The sequence below is a fragment of the Nipponia nippon genome, unplaced genomic scaffold (assembly GCF_047370975.1).
Source record: "Nipponia nippon isolate SJK-2023a ecotype South Korea unplaced genomic scaffold, ASM4737097v1 scaffold_14, whole genome shotgun sequence".
Classification (NCBI taxonomy): domain Eukaryota; kingdom Metazoa; phylum Chordata; class Aves; order Pelecaniformes; family Threskiornithidae; genus Nipponia; species Nipponia nippon.
In genome coordinates this window covers 11760641-11770671 of record NW_028262330.1, presented here as the reverse complement: position 1 = coordinate 11770671, position 10031 = coordinate 11760641, and the positions used below count along the sequence as shown (strand labels likewise).

The 10031-nt window shown below is 46.8% G+C and overlaps 1 protein-coding gene across 1 annotated transcript; it reads left to right on the top strand.

The window, feature by feature from the left end:
* The first annotated feature begins 1304 nt into the window (after nt 1–1304).
* On the top strand, nt 1305–2482 carry LOC148056477 (F-box/WD repeat-containing protein 10-like). Its single transcript, XM_087751259.1, has one exon. The coding sequence runs from the start codon at nt 1305–1307 to the stop codon at nt 2295–2297; it is 993 nt and encodes a 330-aa protein (XP_087607385.1). The 3' UTR covers nt 2298–2482.
* Nucleotides 2483–10031: the final 7549 nt, after the last annotated feature.

The window sequence follows — 10031 nt, the reverse complement described above, 5'->3', positions numbered from 1 at the left end:
AGATCACTTGCAGAGCCTGCGATGGCTGCAGAAGCTGCTTTAGGTCAATCAAATAAACAGGACAAGCGATCAGCTCCAGCTATAAAGTGAGTTCTCTGGTATCTAGGGGTTTTTTTTTCACTGTACCCTTATTCCATTTTTTGGTTTCTTAAACAGGTGTAGGAGAATTGTGCACAAAATTTATTCAAGTAGTCGGTATTTAATCAATAGCAGTAACTTGGAAAATTGTTTAAAAAAAACCTATTTGTAAATTGTCTCAGCCAGCAACGACATGGCAACCTGAAACTTGAAAATGAGATAGTACCGAGATCACAAATGCAGTCTGTGGCCATATGGCATTTGTCTCAAGTTTAATTTTTCTCAGGTTTTATATTCAGAATCTGTTGGGATCTTAAAGTTTAAGTCATACTCTGAAATCCTAAGAGCTGTACCACCGAAAGTCTCTAACCCCAGATTCCTGGTGTTTGTAACAAAGATGCAGGGTCATACGTATGTGCAGATTAAATGGTTCTAAATTCTGTGAACAAGGAACAAGCAGTAACTTTCATTAGTTTGTTTTGCTGTATTCTGCCTTGCTGCACTGTAACTTAAATGCTCTCTGAAATACATTTCTAGAGGGCAGAAGATTCAGTTAACCAATCTGGAAAAACGGAATTGTATTGCAAAGCAATGGTACACAAACAGCATGACATTGCAAAGTGGAGTGACAAATGAGTCACCATGGCAAGGCCACGGGACCCAGCGTCTTACGCAGCCTGTGTCATAATCTCCATCCAGTTCTTAGCCAAGGGCAGAATCACAGAATCCACCTTGATATGTCTGTCGTAGAGCACAGGTCACTCCCCACAGCCCTTGAGGCAGCAAGCTAGGCGACCAAGCACGTCTTGTGATTTCCAATTCAAATGCAGCAGTAATGGTTCAAAGTGGTTCTCAGGTGTTGGCTACTTCCAAGACTTCTACCAGGAACTGACTTGTCTTGAAGCCTTTTCCCAATGCACAAACTGTAGGACAAGAAAGGGGTGCATGGGAAGAGGTGGTGGGAACCTCATTCCTTTCAGAAACTGTGGTTTCATCAAGGTGGATACCGATCCATCCACACACAAATACAACGTATGTTATGGAATCTGACTTTAGTTTGACCCAGACAGGCTATGGCAAGGAACACTTCTCAGCCAACCAAGACAGAGTTACCTCTGATGTTGGCAGCATCGCTAGCGAGGCCAAGGATGAGCAAACTGAAATGGGCACCATCGGCTGGTAGCTTCCTACACCGCCTGTTCTGTAGATAAACTTGGACTGTCCATATGCCTGTCAATCCAGCACCCACCCCTGGTGTTACTTGGAGTACTACCCTGCCAACAACGACCACAAAAACTACCCTCAACTCCCAATGTGTTGTTTTATTTTTGGAAACAGATGGCGTATCTGAACATGGCCCTTCTCTCCGTGTACCTGTGCATCCTGACGGGGCAGAAGCCGCCTTGCAGCATGAAAAGAGAAGAGGCCCGAGTTGGCTGATGTCCCCTGACAAGTTCCTCTTAACGATCAGCATGCTGCAGAACGCCTGCAAGTCAGCCCGAGTCAGCCCCAGTATTAAGCACACTGCAAAAGTCAGGGAAGCATGGGAATCTCCACGGGAACATCAGCAACACCGCCCTGAAAAGGTACAGCTGTACAAAACCCCTCTGCAACACAAAAAGGATCAGACAGTCCAGCTCCAACGTGCAAGAACGCACAGTGATTCTCTGACTATGAAAAAAATTTCTATACCCTTTGAAACCAAAATGCTGCAGCTCAAGCTGAAAAACTCTTTGCATGGACCCACTGTCAAATCCTCCATCCCTGCTCCCTCCGTTGTACGTCCCAAGACTTGCTGTGGATTGCTGCGAGAAAAGGAAGCTCACAGCGGTCACGGTAAAGCTATTCCTCTCCCCGAAGATGGGGTTGAGCTTATCGATCCCTTTACAGCTTCTTCTGAACTGATCAAATCGACACAGGTGGTGATTGCACAAATGAAAAATGAAGCGGTTTCCAGGAGAAAAAAGCCTTTTTGTCCGTATGCTGCAGACCCTTCCCGGAGTGACGGTGGGCTCAGGCTTCTGACAGGAAAACAGCGGGAGGTGCAGGAGGCAGCTACTGCCGCTCAGCACCAGGCTCACCAGGCAAAACTCGGAGAAGATCAGCAAAGAGCACGCAAGAAGGCCTGGTTAAGGAAAATTAAAGGCCTACCTATAGACTCTTTTACTAAGGAGGGGAAAATAGCTGCTCCTGAACTTGGGCTTAACACGTTTATCTGAGGTAATCCCTTAGTCCAACAACCAACCAGTATCTGTGGATTCTGGTGTCCAGCTGAGTCTGCCATGTCAAGATCCCTGTGGTTTCTGAGTATGAAAGACATCTCCACTGTAAGTTTTTCTAAGAGATGATATTGGTATATTCAGCTGTTTCTCAAGGCAGTGAATGGACTGAGTCCTCTCCTGGATTTATCTTGCCGGACCTGCTGTTACTACAGACACAGCACTGTTTGACACTAATATAGCTCAACATATGGCTCATGTGTGAATAATAATAAAAAAATGTTATTAGAGTTTATGTGGATTGATCAGTTTATAAGCTGAAGACGTGTGGACTGAAAACTGGCTGAGCAGCTGTGCCCAGAGGGTGGTGACCACTTGCACGAGGTCTAGTTGGAGGCCAGTAAGTACCAGTGTAACCCACGGGTCAATACTGGGTCTGATTTTGTTTAATGTCTTCATTAATTAATGACGTGGATGATGGGGCAGGGTGCACCCTCAGTGAGTTGGCAGATGGCACCAAACCAGGAGGAGTGGCCGATGCTCCAGAGGGTCATGCTGCCGTCCAGAGGGACCTGGACAGGCTGGAGAGATGGGCTGAGAAAGAATCACAGAACGCTTTGGGATGGCAGGGACCTTTCCAGCCCACCCAGTCCATCCCCCTGCCATGGGCAGGGACATCTACAACCAGATCAGGTTGCTCAGAGCCCCATCCAGCCTCGCCTTGAATGTTTCCAGGGATGGGGCATCCACCACCTCTATGGGCAACCCCTGCCAGTGTCTCACCACCCTCATCGTGAAAAATTTTTACCTTGTGTTTAGTCTAAATCTCCCCTCCTTTAGTTTAAAACCATTGCCCCTTGTCCTGTCAAGACCTGGAGAAGTTCAGCCAGGGGACGTGCCAAGTCCTGGCCCTGGGGAGAAGCAGCCCCAGGCACCAGGACCTGCTGGGGCCACCCAGCTGGAAAGCAGCTTAAAATTTAATTTGTATTAAATGAAAAATAAAGGTAGTCGTTTCCCTTCCTCTGTTTTTGCAGATAAAATGCCTACCTGTGCTTGATTTCCACTAACACTCAGGACTTAAATTGGCTTGAGTTGGGAAGATGAAAACCTCTCTAGCTGTCCAGCTTTGAGCGTCTGGGGCAGGGTGCCCGAAATCTCTCTGTTGCTCTCTTGCATTACAGGCTTGAGGCAGGGCACTCCTGCCCACCCTCACGTCAAGCAGCAGTCCTGGTTTGAGGTGAAAGCCTGTGAAACTCTCCATACAGTAGGGTGGTGATTGGTTTTGGTTTGTTTATTTTAATGTCATCTTCAACTTCCAAACCCTGGGATTAAGCCAGACCTTGCTAACAGTGAAAAATAACAATAGTTGTCCCCCAAAGAATAATAATGAACAGGTAATAAAAACCAAGTGTCCATGTAAAACTGTGAGGAAGCCAGAAGCTAATGAAGATGTGGGAGCTGGACTGTTGTAATTCAGATTTGCTGCTGAGGTGCCGTGCAGGCTGGGGGTGAGAGGGTGGGAGGTCAGCAGTTGGCCTTATTGCAGCAGGTCTGTGCTAGGACACATGGATTATAGCTGTCTGAGGTGGCTTTGCCCGATGTTCGATTTGAGACACGAAGCTGCAAGGATTTCCCACTTAGCCACGGGATGGCACTTTCTCACAAGAAATCTGGCGTAAGCGCAGCTGCAGCCAGAGGCCTTTTGGCACAACCCCTCTGGAAAAAAAGCATCTAATAGAGGGAGCCTGGTGGAAAGCCATCACGGAAAGGCCGATGCCTTTTTAGTCATGCTGAAGTGAGGAGGATTAGAGTGTTGTCTTCCTATTTGGAGCCAATAAATCAGCATCTCCCTGCAGGTGTGGGTCCTCAGGTGCTTGCAAGATGCTACAGCCACCAGAGGTGGTGTGTAATTACCTACAGAGGCAGAGCTGGACCATGTCCTTCTGTGATCGGCTTTAGCTCCGCGCAGCGGATGCAAAGCTGGGAGCCGGGCGTCAGAGATGCATTGGAAAGGAATTAACTTTTGGGAAGACGCCATACACAGTAGCTGAAGTCACTTATGAAGGTAACTAAGAGGAGGTTGTTTTACTATCTTACCAATTCACTTCTGAATTAAATTGACCTTTCTGTGCAGCTGGCCTCCGGGCGTGCAGAGGTGACAGCCTGGGGGTGCCGTGGGCAGCACTGGCGGTGTGCAGGGCGTCGGGCCCCCGCAAGCAGAGAGAAAGCCAGACAGAGTGGTGGCAAGATGGTTTCGAGAGAGTTTTGTTGGAACTAGGTGCCGTTAGTGTTACGCTTGTCATCCACAAAGCGTAGACAATATGATCCTGATGTGATGATACCGTACTGATGTCACAGCAATTTTGTCTGTATAGCTCGACGGGCGTTTCTGAACAAAACCTGCTTTTACCTGAGTGTTGGTTATAGCTAGAAGTGTTTGTGTTTCAGCAGAGGAATGGTGCCCGATGCTTCACACGGTGAAGAGAAAAGGAGCAAGACAGTCTTAAAAAGAGGCAACAGCAGAGAGATAAAAAGTAAATTAAGTTTTTATGCAGTATTGTATTTATCAGCAGCAGCTTTGGATTGCCTGTGAAATGGCATGCTGACTTAAGTGAGCATTGCAAGTGTACTTGTTAACTAGGTAAACAAAATGGATTTTTTAACATTGTCTTTAAATTGATGTGAAAACAAAACTGTATGCAGGCAGTATTGAAGAGAAAGGACGTTTTACTTGTTCGTGGCTGGATCACACCCCATGAGATTAGATCGTGTATGCCAGATTTAAGATAGCGGTGATTCTATTCTAAACTAACATCTACATCTGCCCTTTCTAAATTAAAAAAATATAAAATAAAAAATTAAAGATGTATGAGAACGCCCATTAAATAGCCAGGTCTTTACATGATGAACATTAAGTCTTCTGACGTGGTGCATAATACACTTATTTCTATGGTGCCTCTCTGCTGTGTTTTTTCAGATGTTATATAGAAATAAAGCATTAATTTGAATCCAGTACAGTTTTTGAGAAAGTCATGAGAGGAAGGGCTGTGTCACTTATGGCACTAGCAGATAGCAGAGCTCTTTATAAGTGCACGGCGATATTAACCCCGGAGCGTGGGTGAATCTGAGCCCGGGGTTACAGTCTGCATGTCTGGGGGTTTCCCCTGTACCCGCAGCTCCGTGCTTTGGTCTTCCTCCTGGATGGTCTAACTGCAGGGTCTGGGGCCCCAGCTGCGTTCTGGGGATGCAAGAGCCTGATGCTTCGCCGCACCCCAACAGGTACCGGTGGGTGGGAATGCCAGAGGGCCGCAGGGAGCTGCGTCCAACACCAATGCCTGAACAAGGTGAAAGCAGCAGAGACCTCTCCCCAGCTCGGAGCGTGTCCTGTCCCTGGCATTGAACAGCACCTTGGGGTCATCCGGGAGGAAATGCTGTGTGTGAAAATGCTGTATTGATCACAAAATAATACAGCATAAAGTACTATTAATATTTTTTTTCTTTGTCCTCAAAGCAAATGTTTGGCCATGTGCTTTAAAAAAAAGGAAAAAAAAACCCAAACGGGTGACTGTTTCCTTCAGAGTTTCTTCAGTAGAATTTTTGGTTGCCTTTTTTTTTTTTTCATTTGTTTTACTTTTTGATAGTTTAACATAAAGGTCAGGCCGGGGTGCTGCGTATCTTCAGAGGTCCCGAGATATTTGTGCTTCTCCAACAATAACAACGTATTGACTGCGTGGCAGCGGCACTGATGGTAATTTCTGCAATATCTCTTACGCCACGCCACAACCAGCTTTTAGATTTTTGTAAAGAAACCACAGGGAAGATTGTCCAACGAGAATGCATCGCTGGTACCAGCACTCCATAGGCCTCCACACTATTGCTTTAGACATTTTTAACTACCAGCTAGGGACTGTTGCTATTGCCACGTGCTAGTGCTAAAGGAGAGCTCACGCGGGCCCCCCTTGCTTGCTCTCCCCTCTCCCAGCAGCGTGTGGGAGACATGAAGCAGATGAGGTACCAAAACAGCTCAGAGTACTCCTGGGTCAGCCCAGTTAGAAACTTTTTTGTCCTTAAAAAGCTCTGGATTTCTACGTCTTTGCTTTGATGTATGGCTTGCTATAGAGATCATAGTCTTACAGGTCTGAAATCTCTTTTAAGGCATATGAATACACCAAAGGATGAGCTGGTCCCCAAAATAACGAAATCTGAACTAAACACATAGTCCCTCAAGGATACAGCAGCTGCCGGATCCACCCCGTAAGCAGGTACGCCTGGAATCGGCCACGGTAAGAGTGATCCAGACAGGGAGAGACCCTTTTTGCTTCAAACAGGATCAAGTAATGATCCTTCAAATAGGCAGCAAACAATAAAACGATGTCGTGCCTCATTGCAAGGCAACCTCTTTGTTCCTTTGCACTTGTCAAAACAGAGGGAAGAACAGCTGGAAGGAATAACCGTATAGTTAACTTTGTCATCTTCCTTTATAAATGAAGTAGGAATTCACTCATTTCTTCCCTAACGAATGGTTTCTGACTAAATTGTTCATGTCCATGAAACGTTGGGCAGCGTGTTTCAGGTGAGCTGTTTACAGATGGTTTCCTTGGAGCGCGAGTGAGCCCGCAGCTGCTGACGGATCCTTGGGTTTCGCTCCTCGCATGCGCTCATGCGATCGCTGTAATGAGCAATTTTAAAATCAGGGAGCCGTCAACTTGCACTTTTTTCCAGCAAGCTCCATGCCCTTCTGTAGAGTTTGTAAAAATTGAAGCTTAAAGCTTCCCTTTTCTTTTCAGCGCGGCTGCTCAGTCTTTCCTTATGTTCTAAAAATACTGATCTGAGGGTGTTGTTATAGTTTGAGCTTTTTCTATTGCATTTTCTAGACATCCAGTTTGATTTTTTTTTTTTTTTTGACTTATGCCTGGAGCAAAGATTTTATGATCGAGCCACTCAGGAAGAGGCGCAGCGCAGTGAGAGCTGGGTGGCGTGGGCAGCTCTCGCAGAAGGTACTGCTGTCCGAAAAGCGGATCCGTTACCCAGTGTGCAATAAGCCGATCGTCACACGCTCGGGAGAGACATTGCTTATTTATTTCAGGTTTGTGCAATCCTGGGTGCTTGGTGGTTTCCCACAAATCAAGCACACCGTCTTGATCGTACAATCCTATACAAAAGGCAGCATCAGCAATTAGAATCATAGAATCGTTAAGGTTGGAAAAGACCCTTAAGATCATCGAGTCCAACCGTTAACCTATCAGTCAAGTTTATCAGTCAAGTTTAGAGATAACCTCCACTTATACAACTGTTTTTTGAGTTTCTTGCTTTTATTTAAAGAGACAGTACAACCTTTTTATACTACGCATGCTCAAACGGTGAAGGTCGTCTCATTTGGGCTAGGGTCTCACAGCAGTGGGCGTGATTTTTAGTATTATAATGAGGGTAATTCACAGATATCTGCCTTTCCTGCTGACAACTCAAAGCTAAATGTATTAATCAAGACTCCGGGATGTTCAGGGTCGGTTCCTGATTAGGAGTTTCTCAACTAATCATTGCTGACAGCTTCAAGGATGGTCATCCTCACCCCAGACCATATGCTTGTATTTAAACTTACAGGCGGTCAGTTATATGAAATAAGGATATATGGCTGCTTTTGCCAAGTTGGCAATGCACACAAACCCTCCTTTAAAACATCTTGATTAACTGTCTCTTCAAGGCCTAATTGTTTAGCTTGTTAACTACAAGGTACATCTTACACAAAATAATCGGACTATTCTAAATTCCTGAATCAACCTTCAGCGGTACCGGCTGGTGTTAGCTGACGTGGCTACTTGCCGGCCCTGTGTGAGCGAAGAGGGCGGCTAAAAACCCGAAACCCGGCTTTGCAATAGTGTGTGCTCCTCAATGGACGTGTTTCAAGTATGTTACAGATCAGGACAGGTGAGGCTTGGGAAAAGCCACTGCTAAAGCTCTCCCTCGGACGTCAAGTCCACCCGACATCAAGTCTGGATGTTACGTGATCCCACTTCGTGGAGCTGGCAGGGCTGATTACCTGGAGAAGAGGGGCTGAGGGGAGACCTCATCGCTCTCTGCAACCACCCGAAAGGAGGCTGGAGCCGGGGGGGGGTCGGTCTCTTCTCCCCAGTAACAAGCAATAGGATGAGAGGAAACGACCTCAAGCTGTGCCAGGGCAGGTTTAGGTTGGATATTAGAAAAACTTCTTCACCGAAAGGCCTGTCAGGCCCTGGCACAGGCACAGTTCCCATCCCTGGAGATATTTAAAAGATGGGTAGATGTGGTGCTTAGGCACATGGTTTTCTTCGCCTCGGTCTTCAACACCGATGATGGGCTCTGGGACCCCCAGAGCCCTGGGCTAGAGAACCATGACTGCAAGAATGACAAACTCCCAACCAACCCTGAACTTGTGCGGGATTTGCTCCTCCAGCTGGATCCCTATAAGTCAATGGGGCCCAATGGGATTCATACTTCATTCACGAAGTTGGTGAAGGGTCTGGAGCACAAGTCTTAATGAGGAGTGGCTGAGGGAACTGGGGTTGTTTAGCCTGGAGAAGAGGAGGCTGAGGGGAGACCTTATTGCTCTCTACAACTACCTGAAAGGAGGCTGGAGCCAGGTGGGGGTCGGCCTCTTCTCCCTAGTAACGAGTGATAGAACGAGAGGAAATGGCCTCAAGCTGCGTCAGGGTAGGTTTAGGTTAGACATTAGGAAAAACTTCTTCACCAAGAGGGTGGTCAAGCATTGGAACAGGCTGCCCAGGGAAGTGGTTGAGTCTCCATCCCTGGAGGTATTTAAAGAATGGATAGATACAGTGCTCGAGGACATGGTATAGATGGACTTGGCAGTGCTGGGTTAACGGTTGGACTCGATGATCTTAAGGGTCTTTTCCAACCTTGACGATTCTATGATTCTATACCTAAAGAGCTGGCTGATATCATAGCGAGACCCTCTCAATGATTTTTTCAATGCTCTTGGGAATCTGGGGAGGTCCCAGTTGACTGGAAGCTCGGAAACGTTGTCCCAGTCTTCAAGAAGGGCAACAGGGATGACCCTGGTAACTATGGGCCTGTCAGTCTCACCTCTATGCCTGGCAAAATCATGGAGAAGATTATTCTGGGAGTTACTGAAAAACACCTGAAAGACAAAGCAGTCATTGGTCCCAGCCAGCACGGATTCATGAGGGGAAAGTCCTCCTTGACAAACTTGATCTCTTTCTATGACAAGGTTACCCACCTAGTTGACCAAGGGAAGCCAGTCGATGTAATCTTTTTGGACTTCAGTAAAGCTTTCGATACTCTCACAGTGTCCTCCTGGACAAAATGTCCAGCATACAGCTGGATAAACACATAATGCAATGGGTGAGCAATTGGCTGACGGGTCGGGCGCAAAGGGTTCTAGTAAATGGGGTTACATTGGGCTGGCGACCAGTCACTGGCGGGGTTCCGCAGAGATCCATCTTGGGGCCAGTGCTCTTTAATGTCTTCATAAATTACTTGGATGCAGGACTTGAAGGTTTGTTATCACAGTTTGCCGATGACACAAAATTGGGAGGAGCCATTGACACTGTCGAGGGCAGAGAGGCCCTGCAGAGGCATCTGGACAAATCAGAGAGCTGGGCAATCACCAACCATATGAAGTTTAACAAGGGCAAGTGCCGGATTTTGCACCTGGGACATGGCAACCCTGGATGTACCTACAGACTGAGGAACGAGAGGCTGGAGAGCAGCCCCGCA